This window comes from Sorex araneus, chromosome 2 (assembly GCF_027595985.1).
Source record: "Sorex araneus isolate mSorAra2 chromosome 2, mSorAra2.pri, whole genome shotgun sequence".
NCBI lineage: Eukaryota > Metazoa > Chordata > Mammalia > Eulipotyphla > Soricidae > Sorex > Sorex araneus.
This window is the reverse complement of record NC_073303.1, coordinates 380,563,998-380,583,095: the sequence shown is the minus strand read 5'-3', so window position 1 is coordinate 380,583,095 and position 19,098 is coordinate 380,563,998. Positions and strand designations below refer to the sequence as shown.

Sequence of the window (19,098 nt, the reverse complement as noted above, 5' to 3'; positions counted from 1 at the left end):
CGCTCATACAGATTCTGCGGAGTACATCAGCGGAATGAGAAGAGAACAGGGCCAAGCGCAGTGAGGAGAGAGGCCTGGGAAATGGGAGAACCAGGGACAGAGAAGGAACAACTGTTTTTTATTAATAGTTGGGGGTGGATACAACTTGTCTTAGAAATGGTCTTCCCGAGGAGTCACTTCACTACTGCTGCTGTGGTGAGATCTGCAAAAGTCTGCCTTTCCGACCGACTGCCGAGCAGGGTGCAGGCCCCAGAAGACTTGGTCCAGCTCATGTGTCACAGACTGTGCCCCTGGTGCCACCTGGCAAGCCTCAAGCAGGACCCAGAGGCCTGGTGTGTGGCACACGCAACGAGGAACAGACCGATGTCTGATCAGTTGGACTTGCAGGCACACATGGATTCAAGAATAACCATTTCAGGAGTAAGACACCAAGATAATCTTTAAAACTGAATTTGGATTTTCAGTATTTTGCTTCTTCTAGAACAGCAAAAACTTAAACTACTTTATCAACATACCACTGACCATGTGAACACACTCCTTCCCCTAAAAGAGTACTGTCAATATAAAAATAAAGAGCGCAAATGCTAAGATAAATACATTGAAGGGAAACTAGGTACACAATGAGCTGTCAGATTATGAATGAATTCTGTATTTCATAATGAAAACCTAAGAGAAGCAGAAAACTTTGATTTACCAAAAAAGGGATCTTTTGGGAATTCTTCAGTAAGTGCACATTATGAGAGAAACCAGAGAACCACTCTCCCGATCAGCAACATCCCAAAAGTCTGTGTGAATGTCCACTAGGGAGCAGGCCAGCTGCTCCCAGGCACGTGTGTGTCCCTGGAAGGAAGGGGGGCTTGTAGGGAGAGACCCTTATCTAGCCTACCTTGTTTTTGGGATTGGATGTGTTCATTACACTTCGAGTTTCTTTTCCAGTATAAATGACAACACCTATTACAGTACCTGCGGAAACACGAAAGTGGACCTTACAGAAATCCTTTCACTGGTAAGCACAGAGATTACACTTTTAATTAACTGTTTGGATGGAAAGCACATTATTTAATTTTGCAAAAATATTTAACAGCTTATTTAGTTTGTCTAGTTTACAAAAATCTCATCTCATCTTTCCAAAAGAACTTTGTGAAAGTCAAATTTCTTCAGCAATACAAATCCACCTACCCAGAATATCAGAAAGTGCACTACAATTATTTCCGCTGCACTGAGATGCTGAGCCCCGAAGTTCAATGTAGAGAGGCCCCTTTGTCATTATGGACTCACCGTGTTCCCTGCAAACCAGCCAGGCCATTGTTCTGGGCCCTCCCACCAATTCTCCTTGAAAGCCCGAGACCAGCCAGGGCTACAGCTGGCCTACAACTGCAGTGTGAATGCAGGGTAACAACAGAGAAGTCACCAGAAGGCGTGCCTGATTTAACTCCTGCATATCGCCAATCCCTCTTCTTTACATCTCCTGCAAGGTTGGTTTCCCAATTGTAGATGTCAAGATGATTAAGGTTATGGCTGATCAAACTTAAGGTAACAGAGTAACATACCCTGGGGACAGGAATAACAAGATAGTGGTAGGGTGCTTGCCTTACATATAGCTGGCCCGAGTTTGATCCCTGGGACCTCATACGGTACCCTGAGACCTGCCAGGAGCAAGCTCTGAGCACTGCTGGGGGTGGCCCCCAAACACATATGTATGTTTTTTAAATAACCACAGAATGACCCTAGGTTACAAAGCTCCATGAAAACCATCTCTGGGAAGGAGGGAAGAGCCATGGGGGACATGAACCTGGTCCTGTCCGCTCTAAGTCTCCCCAGAGTTCAAGGATGAGATGCAGTCTTAATGTTCACTGTGCACCCCTCTCTGCAATGCTGCCTGAGCACCTGAACTCTGGTGATTGCACACAGAAGTGGCTAGGCTTTCCCCACAGAGCCTTCGGGTGCCAGGGATGGGCATGCTGTATGCAGAGGGCATGTCTCTTCTTCCTCTGCTGTGGGTCATGGGCCAGCAGGAGAGTGACCCTTGGCACAGATGACACTGACTGTGCAGATGCACCTCCTCTGCTACCATCCAAACCAACTCCCCATATGGGTTCACTATGGTGCACATTTAGATACAGAGAAAGACTCCCTAACCAAACCACTGAACACCTTTCTAAAATCCCATACAATTCTTCTGTTGGTAAATATGACCTGGTTTATTCCTTCCTGTTTTGCCAGTAAGTATGACATAATCGAAGCAGAAGATGATAGTCCTAAACACACACACGAAAGTTGACCAGTTGGAAACTGATCTTAGTACCAGCAGAACAAAGTCATGTCTAGGAAGGCTTGCAGCCATCCCCTTCAACCCAGGTGCGCCTCAGCAGGACCCATGGGAAGCTGGCAGGACATTCCAAAGTCCAGGAGACAGGACTGAAGGAATACTGTGCTCAGAGAGACGGAATGAACACGACTGCACATGAAACCCGAAACACATGTATTTAAAGGGTCTCCATGACACTTTCTTTGTATACAAAGGCTCTCGTACACACACTCACAAGTCTGGGCCAGCCCAACAGACACATAGTCATGGGACAGGGACAGACCAAGCAGGCACACACTCACAGGTCAGGGACAGAGTGAGCAGACACACACTCATGGGTCAGGGACAGGCCGAGCAGACACACACTCACGGGTTAGGGCCAGTTCAGTAGACACACACTCATGGGTCAGGCTGAGCAGACACACACGTTAGGGACAGAGTGAGCAGACACACACTCACGGGTCAGGGACAGGCCGAGCAGACACACACTCACGGGTTAGGGCCAGTCCAGCAGACACACACTCACTGGTCAGGACCAGCTCAGCAGACACACACAGGAGAGGGGTGCAGGCCAGAGGCCTCCCTACTCAGGACAGGGCAGTCCTAGTGTTCCTTTCTCTGCAGAGTGCCTGGCTCCGGGTGCAGGCACTGGCCCTCTCTCCGGTCTTTCTCCTGGAGTCTGGACCCACACAGGCCTTCCTGCTGTAGCACCAGGGCACATGCCCGGCTGTCTCGGTTTATTCTGAAAGATTCAAGACCCTCACAGGGTCCTCCTATTGGTCCTGCTCTGTGCCTCAGAGGCACCAACCTGCTCTCACCCCTCTGGGCTCCAGACAGCGACTCAAAGGCTCTTCCTTGGAGAAACCCGAGTCAAACCCTGGCCAGGATGGCTCTTGCCAAGGTTCGAGGAGACCCTGGGGCACAAATCGGTGGTATCTTCTGGGGGCATCTCTGTCCTTGGTCCTGAACACCGAGTGCTGTTCTAAGTGTCCTAAGCCCAGGGCAGGTCTCCATGTGCTGCAGCGCCATGCAGAGGGCACAGGAGTGAGGGCACTACATTATGTGACACGATGTGCCGGGCTGTGCCCACGGCCTCACCAGGCCCTCTGCTCAGCTCCACTGCAGCTGACCCATTCCGAGTTCAGGAGCTCCCAGAGAAAAGTACTTTCTAAAGGAGACGTTGGAGCAGCTCCCTGTGCCCCCATGAGAAATGCTCCAACTCCCCGAACTTCACCTCGAAGAAACAAAACCCTCTCATCTGGGCCCCGTGGGCACCTACACAGACAGCCGGGCCGTTCACTGGGTGAAGAGCTGCTAAGCCCCTATGTGGCCCCAAGGTCATGGGGTCCCTCAGGAAGGCACTGCCCAGTGGGTGAGGCCCCAGGCCAGTGAGCTGGTATCCTCTGCAGGTGCGAGTCTTACCTGATGCCACCACAGTGCTTGCCCACAAGGTGTTCTCTATGCCTAGGCTCTCGTGAACGGGCGGGTCTGTGTCCTCCTGTTAGAGAGGAGAGAGCAAGTCAGCGGTGTGCTTCACAGCCAGGACACCAACAGCACCCAGAGGCCAGCTTGAAGGAGAGCAGGAGCAGGTCTTGGGGGCAGCAGGGTCGGAGGCGGCAGGCAGAGCAGGGACACAGGCTCTGTCTGCTCTAACAGGGGTGGTAACTGGTGAATCTGGGGTGACAAGCTCTTCCATACCCCCAGAACCTGCTCCCAGAGCAGCCTGCAGCAGGGGAGGCAGGTGGGCAAAGGGTCCAGCCTCAGACTCAGGGGTCTGGCCAACCTGCTGCTGCTGAGTCCTCTCTTCCCTGCAGTTGTTTCTTTCTTTTTGCTTTTTGGGTCTGTGCACCTGGTGATGCACAGTGGTCACTCCTGGCTCTGCACTCAGGAATTACCCCTGGCGGTGCTCAGGGGACCATATGGGATGCTGGGAATCGATCAGCCGCGTGCAAGGCAAAACGCCCTACCCGCTGTGCTGTCACTCTAGTCCCCCGCTGCAGTTGCTTCTGGGGGACAGGGCTGCACCTCTCCCTCCATGTCTCCCTCTTCCACACATGCAGCCAGCTGGACGTCCAAACACACTTGCAAGTGCATGGAAGAAAAGGTAGACCGTGACCACGTGTGCCACGGCAAGACTCAGAAAAAAACAAGAAGACAGTGGGGTCTACACCTCACTGGCCCTCAGCATGGATAGTGTGCAATGAAATAAACCACCATAGAAAGCCCCCAAACAACTAAAGGAACAGCAAAAAGACAAACTTCATCTCCAGACTCAAGAATGTCTAACCTAAAGGCAATGAAAAGTCAGAATGTAAGCACAACCTTTAGAACAAGTCCAATCTGGCTGAGGAACTTACAGATCATTAGGAATGAAGGCTGGGAAAGGCCGCAGGGCAGGTCTGCAGGACAGAGTGTCCCTGAATTACCTGGCACAACCCAGTTTAGGCCACATCTTCTGGGAATCCATCTTTAAACGAACAAACAGAAAGCGCCTCCCAACTGTACCTGGGGCCAGGCTCTGCCCCAGGAAACAGGGTGCTAGATAGGCTCAGAACAACAAAAAGAAGCTCAAAAAAGCAAGATGGGAAAAGTCAAGAAAAATGGTGACTAAAAATCAAACAGTGGTGGGGGCAGATGATTCATGGGACTGATTTGCCTTATAGGGGCCTGTGGTCCCATGAGTACCACAGGCCACTCCTGATAGAGTTAGGAACAGGCCCAGAAGAGCCACAAGGGTGGGGCCAGCCCACCCCCAATAAAGAAACAGATGTCAATAAAAAAGAAATGTGGGGGTGGGGTGCCACCAGAGATCAGCCTGTACCTGCAGGTCGAGTACATCAGCAGCCTGATGATGCCTTCAGGCCCCCAAATTGCTGTTGTGCTTCTACCCAGACTCCAACAACTCGGGATCAAGTTTTCTGAGAAACTGAATGGCCAAAAGTTAGGTATTCGGGAGCCATGCCCACAAACCACCTCTGGCGGAGCTGTACAAGCTCATTTATCAACCTTACTTCAGAGACCCATAAACAAATCTAAAACAGATCAAAAGCCGCAGTTAATCTTGGACTTGATCAAGGCTGAAAAGACTGGGGTAAATCGGAGGGGAGCAGGTTAGCCTGGTGCTCACCCAAACAGAAGCCCTGGCAGCCACTTGCTTCTACAACCCAAATCACCACCATTCCCCGACGGGACTCAACCATCTCAGGATGGACCTCACCAAGATATAAACTGCTGAAAATTCAGGTATTCAGTCTAGCGACAGAAATCTCCAGGCATTCTTGGGGTTGGGATGGGCTTACCACTCCCCCACCTCTCTGTACTTCCGGAAGCCTCAGTAGTCATGTCCACAGTTAAAAAAGCTACTTCTGCCTTACCTTTCTGATAAACATACAGATGGCCCTAAACGTACATGATGACCTCTTAGTATCTGTATTGCAAACCATAATGCACAAAAGGAGAGGGAGGGAGGAGGGATGCCTGTCATAGAGGAAGGGTTGGGGGGGGGTGGATAGTGGGAGGGAGAGGAGGGACATTGGTGGTGGGAGGTGTGCACTGGTGGGGGATGGGTGTTGGATCACTGACTAAAACCCAATCATGAATGCTTTGTAATGGTCTTTCTTACAGATATTCAATAAAAATAAAAGAACAGAAGAAGGAAGAAAGAAAGAATGAAAGAAAGAAAGAAAGAAAGAAAGAAAGAAAGAAAGAAAGAAAGAAAGAAAGAAAGAAAGAAAGAAAGAAGGAAAACATAATCTGAGATCTAAAGAAATTCAGGCTCTGAGAACAAAGGCAAAATTCATTAGAAGGACTCAGCAGTGAGTGGCAAAGCTGAGACAAGACAGTTGAGCTGTGCAAGTGTGAGTCTGAGTAAAGCACGGGAGGAGAGAACCGGTTCTCCTGCAAGGGACTCTGAGCTGTGCAGGTACAGCCACTGTCTGCACTAGAGCTCCAAGCCTGAATCCCACATTTGGGAAGAACATGGAGAAAGAACGATAATCCCCAATAGCCGCAGCCAAGGAGGGGCCCCTAGCATAAGAGCCCCACAGAAGCCCAGTGCCCTGCAAGGGAGCAGCGGGTGAAAACACTTCCCTTCTCTCTCTCACCCACGAGGCTCTGACAACATGCAAAGGAAAATGTGACACATAGGTCTCAGAGTGCCAGAACTGCTCAGACTTTGGTCTGTGGCTCCAAATCTCATTTGCCACGTAATCTGAGGCATTCATTGCATCTGTACAAACGTGATTCTGTGACATCTGAAACTGAGGGAGTGGCCAGAGCTGTAGACAAACACAATGTTTGTACGTTACTGAACTTAGAATGGTATAAATCCAAATGGTGGGGGTATGGTGCCACCAGCAGGTAAACCTGTACCTGTAGGGCGAGTGCATCAGCAGCTTGATGATGCCTTCAGACTTCCAGATACCCCAAAATTGCTGCTGTGCCTTTGGGCAGACCCCAACAACTTGGGGCCAAGTTTACCAAGAATTAAATGGCCAAAAGCTAGGTATGTGGGAGACACACCCATAAACCACCTCCGGTTTAGCTATATAAGCTCATTTATTGGCCATGAATCTTGAAAGATATCAAAGATGCAGTTAGGGCCTGTAGCACAAAGGTACGTGGGAAACCATGACTGAGAGCCCCAGGCTTGCTTGGATCAGGACTAGGTCTCCTTCCCCCAGGTCCCCAGTTTTCCAGTAGCTTGGCAGTCACATCCACAAACTGCCCCTGGAGCCATGTAATCTCATCAATGGCCAAGATCCAGAGACTATAAACTAAAGCTCCCAGAAGAGAGCGCCGCAGAATGCCCTGACCCCGTGCCCACTGGGGCACCTCGGAGGGTAGTGGGTTGAATTTCCCTCCCTGCCCCAAGCAGAACCCTGGCAGCCGAAAACTTCCAGAACCCAACCACTGCCATGCCCAAGGCCACTCCACATGCTTGGATGAGCCTCACCCAAAATGGGATGAACCTCACCAGAGAGCGAACTGGCAGGAAAACCCAGGTATTGGGAACCCGTGACTTTTATCTCCAAGCCTGCTTGGATTGGGACTGGGCCTCCTCCCCAGGTCCCCAGTTTTCCAGAAGCTTGGCAGTCATACCCAAGATTACATGGCACATTACCTGGTGCCATGTAACTCATCAATGGCCAAGACCCAGAGACTATAAATATAAACTAAAGCTCCCGGAAGAGAATGACACAGAAGTTCCTGGACATTATATTCTATCCACAAAAGGCAATACAAAACAAATCGTCTAGCATTGCCTTTTCGGCAGGTTTGAGTGGTGGTGAGACTGGTGTCGAAATATCAAATGTAAACAAAGTAGAGAGAGAGTATGGGGAAAATTGTCTGCCACACAAGCAGGGGAAGGGTTGGAACAGGGCGGGGGGGTGAGGAATACTGGAGATTTTGGTGGTGGAAAGTGTGCACTGGTGAAGGGATGGATGTTTGGTGATTATATGACCGAAGCTCAAACATAAAAACTTTGTAGCTGCATCCCATGGTGAATAAAAAAAAAGGGGGGGGGAATAATAATAAAATAAACATTCAGAATAGAATAAAAAAAATAATGTGGAGTTCATGCCCAATTCAATCAGCTTAATCAATGGCTGAATAAATAGCAGTCCTCCTACATTATTAAAAAAAAAAATCCAAATGGGAGTCACAGCTTAGGACGTTCAAGGCGATCTCCATGGTAACGACCAAGAAAAATGACTAGAGGAAACGCACAGAAGGAAAGGAGAAAGGCATTCAGATAGTTCACTACAATGCTCAACCTGAAGGAAATAGGAAAGTGGAACGCAAGAAACTAGGGACCAAAAAGGAGTAAGCCACAGGAAAAGCAAACAGCACAGTGAGAGGAGAGAGGGTTCTTTCTGAAGACTCCACTCAGAAGACAGAAAGACAGAAGCTCCGGGTGCAGCTCTGTGCTGCCACTGAGAACTGGCTTTAGATCCAAGGGTCAGACGTGCTGAAATGAGAGACGGAAACACATAACATGCACAGAGTAACTGAGAGAGCAGTGGAGGGGCTGCGCTAGGCTCTGTGGGGTGTTCCTGGGTGTGCCAGGGCAGGCTGTATGTTTGGCTCAAAAATGATCTGAAAGATTAAGACAGACATACAGTAATAAGTATCTGATCTGACCATGATAGGGGATGTTGGGAACCAGGAAGAGAAGTGGAAAAATTCAAAATGGCAAAATCTGACTAACACACAACCAATGAGTGAAAACAAGATACCAGAGAATGAGGAAGAATGTGGAGGCAGGTTCTAACACACACCATCCGCAAGCTCCCGGGCGGCAGCTGGAAAGGCTTCCCTCCAAACCAGGGCAGGCTCAATCAAGAGGCTCACCTCAACTCAAATTAGGAAATGAACAAATTAAATCCAAAGTGAGCAGAGGTAGGAGGAAAAGGCAGGCCAGAACAGAGATACCTGAAATCAAGACTAGAAAACAGAAAAAAAGAAGTTAAAGGCAGAAGCTGATGTTTTAAGAAAATGAACAAAACTGACAATTTGTTAGATCGATGAATCAATCTAAATGGGCTAAAATCAGAAAATAAATGAGTATTAGTACAGTTCTCTAGAAATAAAATTATTTTGATAAAACCCTGAGCAACTGTCACAACAGATGAATTCCTACAAACCCCAAACACTGGTATGACCAGTGCAAAGCTAGATACATTTGATGGATGCCCAAACTCTCCTGGCAGAATGGGATGCTAAGGGCTCTGTACTGCACTGCAATCATACAAGACAGTGAGAAAGAACAGCTGCCCTTACCGACACGGTCCACATCCAAGAGGGGCACTCCCTGTTGTCCTTCAGGAGGCCAATTACAGTTACAGTCTAAGAAAACACGGAAAAGTGAACTACAGATTCTTATCCTTGTAAAATCAATGTAGATCCCTACAGAGAGGACTGGAGAGAGAATACAGTGGTTAAGGAGCTTATCTTGCCTACAGCTGGCCCATTCACTCCCTGGCATCACATACGGTCTCTGAGAGCAGTGGTAGGAGAGAGCCCTGAGCACTGTGTAGTCTGGCTCCAAACAACAGCAGCAACCGAAATGGAATGGGGGTTGGGTCACACCCCAGTGGTACTCAGGAGTCCTGGCAGGTCTGATGTTTATAAGACACGGCCTTATCCTTGCGGTGTCTCTCTGGTCCACCCTGGTATCTGTATGGATGTGCACGGGTGTATATAGGAAGGTGCCATTTCTCTCCGAATGCCCTTTAAAAATGGCACGACAGGGCTAGAGTGAGTGCAGGGGCTTAGGCACTTGCCTGCATACAGCTGACTCTGGTTGGATTACCCCCTACACACACACACACCACATCGAGTCCCTGAGCACAAAGCCAGGAACAGCTTCGAGGACCGCTGGGTGCTGACCTAACACCAAAACCAAGCACACAATAAACCCCTAATGGCACTATCCTGAATGTCTGTCCCTGAAGTCTTACACTGCTAATCAGTGTTACATAGCAGTAATGTATAGCCTGGTTTTATTTTGACATTTTTATGTCTATGTTCAGAGAGAAAATATTACGATGAGAACTTTTCTCCTTCGAGTCATAAGTGCTTGTTAAGACTTGGTGAGGGGAGGTGGCTTGCCTCAGGTTCCCGCAGTGGGTACCCAAAGAAAAGCCACTCATGGCAGTGGGTCATTTCTCTTTTCTCAGAGTAACAAGCCCTACACTGTCCTGACTGGTGACTTCTCAAGTTGACGTCATCTCCATGCAAATCTGTGCTTATTCACCCATGCTCTGTGTGTGTGTGTGTGTGTGTGTGTGTGTGTGTCTGTGTGTGTGTCTCTGTGTGTGTGTGTGTCTGTGTCTGTGTTGCAGGGGACTGAACCTATCAGCCTGCGAGGCCTGTACTTGATCACTGAGCCCCACCCTGGCCCAAGACTGCATGTCACTGGAAACTGACCCTCTGCTAATAGACTTCTTGAAGACAACAAAGAAAGCAACCAGAAAACACAGTTCTGAAAACTCCTGTAAGAAATGGGCTTACGTTATTGATGTTTTTTTTTTTTCCACTCACTCATCAAACATTTCCCGGCACATAAATCATAGCCACTCTGCTAACGACTTGGAAAGCATTTGCTAGATTTGATGCTGTGATACATTAGTCTCTTTCACTTGTGAGTCAGTCTCTAAACCAATCCAAGTCACCTCCTTGCCGCTATCCCTTCCACTGCCCCTGGTGGGCTCAGCCTCCTGCCCGCTGCTCATCTTCCTGTCCCCCAAAGACGGAGAAAGCCTCAGCTCACCTTGCTCCCGGCACTTGAACCAGAGGCCAGCACCTCAGGAGGCTTCGAGGCCCTTCAGGGCCCGAAGTGTTGGGCAAGTTCTGAAACAACGGCTAACTGGGCTTCATTTCACTGTCTGTGACCAGGCACGTTCTGAGGATTCACTCAGCCCTGCCGGCTCCATGCTGAGTTCCTGAACGCTCCTGGTTGTGTGCAGGCCAGAATGTGGGCACAGGAATGGCCAGTGGGTGCTCCGAGAACTGTGTAGGCTCTTTGCTGCACTGCTGACAGCCCCCAGCTTCTCCGTATCCCCATGGTCCTGGCTCTGCTGGTCAGGGGCAGCGCCCCCCACTCCCTGGCCCTTGTGCACTATGAGGGCTCCTCACAGGCCCGCCCCCGCCCCCATCTATCTGCCACAGCAGCACAAGCGAGTCAGGACTTCTCGTTGGTCCTGTCCAGCACGGGGCTGAAATGATGAAGCATGTGTCTTCTGGCACAGTATTCCCATTATGTCAACCCCAAGAAAAACAAGGGGCAACAGAAAGTATAAAAATAGTATAGAGGCTTCTGAACTGGGAATAAAAGGGTCTATGCAATTCGGCCTCAGAAATGTAAGTGGGTGTTCCCATTACTCTCCTGCGACTCCTGCATTATGCAAAGGCTTTGTCTAACATAATCTGTGCTGAAGAAACCACAGTATCTGTGCTGTTTCTTTCTGCTTCTGTAATAACAATGATGGACTTTGAAATTAAACATTTTTCTAATATCAAGAAAATTATTGTCAAGGATAGCTATTTACTAATCTCATATAGCACAGAATAAAGACTGGGAAGATGGGAGTGAAATTATCTCTAAGTAACTTTCTCTTTGGAGTCCCACCGCCTTAACGTTATATAGTTTAAAAAGATAAAATCTGCCTTCCAAGGGAGAATGCAGAATGTTACAGTTTCAAGCTGTTTGCTCAATAGCTACCCTATTTAACAAACAATAGAGATTTGCCTTTTAAGAGGATTTTGTTTTTTTTATTAGAAAAGTCATGCATGATGATATGTGGCCTGCGAAAGGAATCGCAGCACAGACGCATCATAAAAATGACTGACTGGGATAGGATGTGAAAGGAACACAAGTACTACTGCAAATCAGTGACAGCTTCAAAGCCCAGACTCTGAGGAAACGACTGTCTGAACAGTGAGTGACATGGACGCCCGCATGGCCAGGGGAGCGCCACTCCTGACACAGGCACAGACACTCTTCATGCGCATTCCCGGGCTCGACAGGCTGCGTATGGCGCTGCTCCCTCATCTCTCTCCCGCTCAGCAAGCAGGAGTCAAGCCTTCAGTGGGCACAGCCAGTGCAGGCAGAGAATCAGTCATCTGGCACTTTCTCCTTCCCTCCAAGACTCTCATCTTTCGTAATTCAGGAGTCGAGAGGAATCTTTACAACGAGTGGACGAAGAGCTTGCAAGAAGCAGCCTGGAGAGATCTGAGACAGCACTGGTTAAGAGCTGCAGCCCCCGCCCTGCTGAGATGCCACCCCTTGAAGCAGGGAGTGGCGCCAGAGCGCAGGGCCAGGCCTAGCCCTGCACCGAGCGTCCTTCTGGGGAATCTGCCCTGTCTGTGCACTTCATTCCCTTCACTGTTCCTGCGAAGACCAGATGGACGTCGCCCAGCCAGGAAGCCCACATTCTGGCTGCAGCTTCTCATCACCACTGGAAACTGACCTGAGCTCCATGAACAGAACAGAGGGGGCAGCCCCTCTGCCTGCCTGCAGCCCGCCCCAGGGAGTAGGACCATGGCAGAGACAGGGTCCTGAGGCAGACTGAACCCTTCCTGCTTGGAACCTGATCTTTGTCCCTTTGTCCCAGTCTGATGGAAACCCGCCTGATTCTGTTTACTAAGTACCTTTTCCTACTCACACTCTGAACTGCTGATGTGGAGACACAACCACAAGCCTGTCACCAAGGGACTGAGACGGGGAGGCGGCAGTCTGGAAGGCTGGTGTGCGTCCATGTCAGTCTGGGGACCAAACCCTGTCTGTGCCAGTCTGGGGGACCAGCACCCCACCCTCCCACGACCATATGCCCACTGAGGAACAGGGCTCACTCACCCGGGTAAAGGTGCCTTCAAAACTATGAATGTCCAGGTGTGGCTTCTGCGCATGGACATACGCACTGATCGAGAAAAGGTCCTGGAAGACAAAAAGCCCAGACTGAAGCATCGTCGCTGGTGAGCGTTCACTACCAGTGACTTTTTCTTACATTACCTATGAAAGTGACGGCTAACTTATACTCTGGGTGCAGGAAGACTAGAAATGAGAGTTTTCAACCTCCACAGCTCTGTGAGGATGTCTCTCAAGTCAAGGATGGTGTGTCTCTGGCCCCAGGCTGATATGGGAGGGGGCTTGCAGGTGTGCACACACGAGTTACCCGACATCCCAGAGTCAGATCAGTCCAGGGCATGCACTCAGGCCTCTGTTCTAGGGGCTACTACGCTGAGTCTCTCCGCCCTGTGGCAACATTATGCCCACGACACAAGCAGTCTCTCAACTCCCACAGAAAATACATTCACCTCAGGCATCACCGCAAAGGAAAGTCTGACCAGTGGGTCCTCAGGGCTGGGGTTCAAACGCCTCGTTCCAAGTGATGTTTGCGCCCCAATGCAGAAATATCACTTTAAAACTCTACCTCACAAAAATAACAGGAGCTACACCAAGTAAAAATATATTTAGTAAAAATTTATTTTTTGGGGGGGGGTCATACCCAGTGATGCACAGGGGTTACTCCTAGCTTTGCACTCAGAAATTACTCCTGGCAGTGCTTGGGGACCATGTGGGATGTTGGGAATCAAACCCGAGTTGGCTGCGTGCAAGGCAAACGCCCTGCCTGCTGTACTATCGTTCCAGCCCCCGAAATTAATTTTTAATGCTGCTTATTTGTCAGGAGAACATACAGGATTTCCAACACTGGACAGCATCTGGTGTGCTTGTACCTTCACCCAAGCCTTGACCCCACTGAAAGTGGACGAGGCTGCAGACCAACAACCCAGCATGGTCCCTGTCTTCTTCTGGAAGGCCACACCCAGGGACGGAAATATCAGCTAGGAGAACATAGGAGAACGGAGATTGCAAAGCTCTTGGCACTTGGCACTCTGAGCCACACACAAACACTGGCTCTAAGCACACACACATGAGCACCAGTTCTGAGCAGTTTGAGCCACACAAATCTGAGCACTGATTTCTGAGCACTCTGCACCCACACAAGCACCAGCTCTGAGCACACACACAAGCACTGGCTCTGAGCACTCTGCACCCACACACATCTGAGCACTGATTTTTAAGCACTCTGTGCCCACATATGAGAATGTGAGTGACATGTTAGTGTGTTTGTCACTTTGGAGATGACCTGAAACTGAAGAAATGAAAACGTCAAAATGTTATCTTGCAAATACTTAAAAACATTCTCCTAAAGAATATCTAATAGATTAAAAAGGCAATACTGTACAGATCAATACAGTCCCTTTAAGGATACCTATGTCATTTTTCAAAGAATTAGAGCAAACACTCCTGTAATTCATGTGGAACAATATATCCTCAAATAGCTAAGGCAAGGAGTTGAGAGGCATCACTTTCCCCAACTTCAAACTATACTCAAAGCAGTAGCAATTAAAACAGCATGGTACTGGAATAAAGACTGACCCTCAGGAATATGATCAACTAATCTTCGATAAAGGAACAAAAAATATATGGAGGCAAGGGAAGCCCTTCAACAAGTGGTACTGGGAAAACTGGGCAGCTATGTGTGGGAAAAAAAAAAAGACTCGGACCTCTTTCTAACACCATGCACAAATGTCAAATGAAAATGGATTAAAGACCTTGATATCAGACCTGAATCCATAAGGTACACAGAGGAAAAACATAAGCAGAACCTTCCATGACATTCATGCTGAAGGGATCCTCATGGATGAAATACCACTGACCAAGCAAGTGGAAGCAAAATAAATAAGACTGTATTAAACTGAGAAGTTTCTGCAACTCAAAGGAAACAATGCATAGGATACAAAGACAGCCCACAGAACGGGAAAAATTATTTACCCAGCACCCATCTAATAAGAGGTTAATATTGGGGCTGGAGCGATAGCATAGCGGGTAGGGCGTTTGCCTTGCACGCGGTCAACCCGGGTTCGATTCCCAGCATCCCATATGGTCCCCTGAGAACCGCCAGGAGTAATTCCTGAGTGCAAAGCCAGGAGTAACCCTTATGCATCCCCAGGTGTGACCCAAAAAAATGAAAAAAAAAAAAAAAGAGGTTAATATCGAAGATATACAAGACACTGGTAGAACTTTACAAGAAAAAATATCCAAACCCATCAGACCATAAATGTACTCAAAGAAGAAACACAAATGGCCAAAGACACGTGAAAAAAACACTATATCACTAATCATCAGGGAGATGCAAATCAAAAAAACAATAATCTATTACCTCACACCACAGAGACTGGCACATCAAAAAAAAAGAAACAAAACAAAACAAACCCCTCGAGAACAATCAGTGCTGGTGCAGATGTGGAGAGAAAGGGACTCTCATTCACTGCTGGTGAGAGTGTCAACTGATCCAGCCATTTTGGAAAACAATATGGACATTTCTCAAAAACAAGATATTGAGCTTCCAAATGACCTAGTAACACTGCTCCTGAGAATAGAGCCGGGGGGGCCCAAAAACACAATGCAGAAAAGCCACCTGTACCTCTATGTTCACTGCAACACTATTCATAAGAGCCAGAATCTGGAAACAACCCGAGTGCCCAAGAACAGACAACTGGTTAGAGAAACTAGGGTACATCTACTTAATGGAATACTACGAAGACACCAGGAAAAATAAAATCATGAAATTTGCCTATAAATGGATGGACATGGAGAGTATCATGCTGAGTGAAATGAGTCCAGAAAGAGAGGGACAGACATAGAATGATCGAACTCATTTATGAGATGTAAGAAAACATAGTATGAGACTAATAACCTAAGACAGTAGCAGCAAGGGCCAGGAGGATTGATTGATGGTAGGAAGCTTGCCCCAAGTGGAAGGAGAGCAGACAGGACACAGAAGGGACCACTATGACAATGATAGTTGGAAATGATCACTCAGGGTAAGAACTGAGTGCTGAAAGTAGGCAAGGTGATATGCATCATAGCCCTTCAGTAATAGTACTACAAATCACAGTGCCTAAAAGGAAAAAAAGTGGGAGAGGGGAAGAGAGAAGAGGCTGGGGTGGGAGGGAGACTGGAGATGTTGTGGTGGGAAATGTACACTGGTGGGAATTTTGTACGACTGAACCCCAACCACGAACAACTTTGTAGCTGCATCCATCTCACAGCGACTCATGAAAAAAAAGAATACCTAACGGGAAATCATAACACAGAAAGATAAAATATTTTTAAGAGAATGAATTGGAAATTGCAGAAAGAAATACATCAAGTCTGAAAGAAAGTCCCATGCAGAATGCGCCTACAGCAGGCAGGTGTGAAGAAAACACGGGCACGAGTGGAAGGGTGTGCGGTGGCGCATGCAGAGCGTGCAGAGGTGGCGTCTGTGGCAGAGAGGCATGAAGGGAAGCAGCCGGCAGCCCATGAGAGTGCGTGGAGGCGGCGTCTGTGCAGAGAGAGCAGTGTGGAGGGAAGACGACAGGCGGCATCTGTGGCAGAGAGAGAAGGGAAGGCGGCCCGTGCACAGCGTGCAGAGGCGGCGTCTCGGCCATCGGGGCAGGCACTGCTCGGGCTCCCCATGCTGGGAGATGTGATAGCTGGAAACATGGTCACACATCAACATACAGATTTAGAAAGATTAAAAAAACTACAAATAACTTGAACATCAAAGCCTCAGGACTCAAAGAATGGCAACTCAAAACAACCCAGAGAAAAACGATACCACTACATAAAAGGGGGGGGAAATATATAAAAGTCAACTAATTCCTCATGTTATAAACAACAGAAGCAGAACACGGTGCAGTGCTGGAGGGGGAGTACAGTGCTACCCAGCAGGTCAACCTGTACCTGCAGGGCAAGTGCGTCAACAGCCTGATGGTGCCTTCAGGCTTCCTGGTACCCTAAAACTGCCACTCTGCCTCTGGCCAGACCCCAACAACTTGGGACCAAGTTTCCCAAAAAATTAAACAGTCTGGGGCTGGAGCGATAGTCCAGCAGGTAGGGCGCTTGCCTTGATTTGATTCCTGGCATCCCATATGGTCCCCCGAGCACCTCCAGGAGTAATTCCCGAGTGCAGAGCCAGGAGTAACCCCTGAGCATCGCCGGGTGTGACCCAAAAAGCCAAAAAATAAAAAATAAAAGAAATTAAACAGGTGAGAGTTAGGTATGTGAGAGTCAGGCCACAAACCACCTCTGGCTTAGCCATACAAGCTCATTTGTTGGCCTTGCTTCAGAGACCCATAAATAAATCTTGAAAGAGAGCAAAATCAGGCCACGTGAGCACATTAATGGCCATGATCCAGACTCACAAATGAATCTTGGAAGAGAGAAGTATGCCACAGAGATGCCTTGCCAGCCCACACCAGGCTGATTTCACTGAGCTATCTCAGAGGGGGGCAGGTGTATCTCTCCGTCTGCCCCAAATGAACCCCAGCAGCTGTAAACCTCCAGAACCCAGTTGCTGCCACGCTCACAGTCGACCTTCACAGGCTCGTCCTGAGCCTCCACCACGTGAGAATGAAGCTGCTGAAAACCCCAGGCATGCAACACCAGTGAAAACTTCAGGCTTCAGAGTCGGGGACGGGAGACCTCTCCCCCTCTTCCTGCCCTTCTGGTTTCCTGGCAGTCATACCCAAGAACTGCCTCTGGGCACCATTTAAGAGCATTAATGGCCGTGATTCATAGACTCACAAATAAATCTCGGAAGAGAGCAAGCATGCCACAGAAATGCTTCTGGACCCCACATACTTAAAAAATTTTAGAATTCCAGGAGCAGCCACATGAAATTTCATACTATTCATAACAAGCAATACAAAATAAATTATTTAGCATCTGCCTGTGGGGAAGGCTTGGTTTATGGTTGGAAAATTCAAAATAATGGTGGCGGGAAGGTGTAATAGTGGTGGGATTGGTGCTGAAATGTTGAACGTAAGCAACCACCGTGAACAACTTTATGAAAATAAAATTTAAAAATTAAAAAAGTAATGTGGAGTTCATGCCTGCTTCAGTCAGCTAAATCAGTGGCTGAATAAATAGCAGTACTCCTAGATTAAAAAAAAAAGTGCTAGAGGACTGTCCACTCAGAATTCCATGTTCAGCCAAAATATTCTTCAAGAAAACAGGTGAAATAAAGATATTTTCAAATAAGTTAAAGCAAGAATTCACTGCTAGCAGATACCCAAAGAAAACACTGAGAGGACTTCTGGGCCAGAGAGCACCAGCCTCCATCAAGGACAGTGCAACCCTGGAGGGTGAGTCTGGGCCGGGCAGCCCCTAAGCCCTCAGGAGAAGCAAGGGGATAGACAAAAGGTGACCACCTGGCGCTGGCAGCTGAGGACACACAGTGTGGTGGACCACAGCTTTCCTGTGCCTGAGCCACTCACACAGTAGCCAGGAGGGAGTGCTGAGACCTCCAACAGCCACCCCCCACTTCCCTCGCCCACAGACATCCAGCCTCTTTCCTCTCCTCATTCCCACAGCCAAAGGCCTCTCCAGCTGCTGCTCCTTTGGGCCCTTTTCCACAACTTCCATTTGGACTCTGATATCCTCACAAGTTGAGAGAAACGTATCTGAGGGCTGGAGCAATAGTGGAGCAGGCAGGGGGCTTTCCTTGCCCGTGACTGACCCAGGTTCAATCCCCAGCACGCCCAAAGGATCCCTAGGCTCTGTCATGAGACCCCTGAGCACAGAGCCAGGAGGAAGCCCTGAGTACTGCCGGGTATGGCCCAAACCAAGGACAGAGCAGCAGCAGGGGATGCAGGGTGAAGGCCCATGGGAGCTGACAGTGAGCTCAGGACCTGGAGTGGAGACAAGGAGGCAACTAACACACACTCAGTGTTGAGTGAAGCTGACTGATCCAACAAGAATCGCACCAACCACTGCAGACTCACGGTGCCACGAGCAGAATGCTGGACCAGCAGCGTGCGGTGCCACACACCACATAGAAGGAAGAGGAAAGCCACGCCCACTGGCACCCCTGCTCCCACGCCCGGCTGCAGAGGAACGCGCTCCATCTAGAGCAGACATCACACGACTGAATAATGGCGCGATAATGGGATTGTCATTCGAAGCTTTTCACGATAATTTAAAAATCATTCTGAAGTTTTCAATAATGCAGGAGAGCCTGTGCTATTAGGTCAAGGGTAGCATTTGTCCGCATTACTTAAAGGTCATTAAAATACACCCTTAATCATAACATGTGGTTCATTACAAATAAAATTGCCTTTCGTTCAATAAAACTAATTAAATGTAAATGGTATTGTTTACTGCTATATGGATCTTTTGAAATAAATCAGCTAGTCATGATTTATTGAAAATGCCTGTGACCTCACTGTTGTTA

The 19,098-nt window shown here is 48.5% G+C and overlaps 1 protein-coding gene across 2 annotated transcripts in view; it reads right to left on the bottom strand.

The window, feature by feature from the left end:
* Positions 1-19,098, bottom strand: part of ATP9B (ATPase phospholipid transporting 9B (putative)) — a 130,804-nt gene that overhangs the window by 57,896 nt on the left and 53,810 nt on the right. Inside the window, exons 9-11 of one of the 2 annotated variants that reach the window (XM_055128069.1) lie at positions 12,669-12,749; positions 3,731-3,806; positions 887-963 (exon numbers count right to left, since the gene is read on the bottom strand). In XM_055128069.1, the coding sequence (XP_054984044.1) occupies positions 887-963; positions 3,731-3,806; positions 12,669-12,749 (234 nt within the window). The remainder of the gene's footprint in view (positions 1-886; positions 964-3,730; positions 3,807-12,668; positions 12,750-19,098) is intronic. The other variant, XM_055128070.1, reaches the window with a different exon arrangement.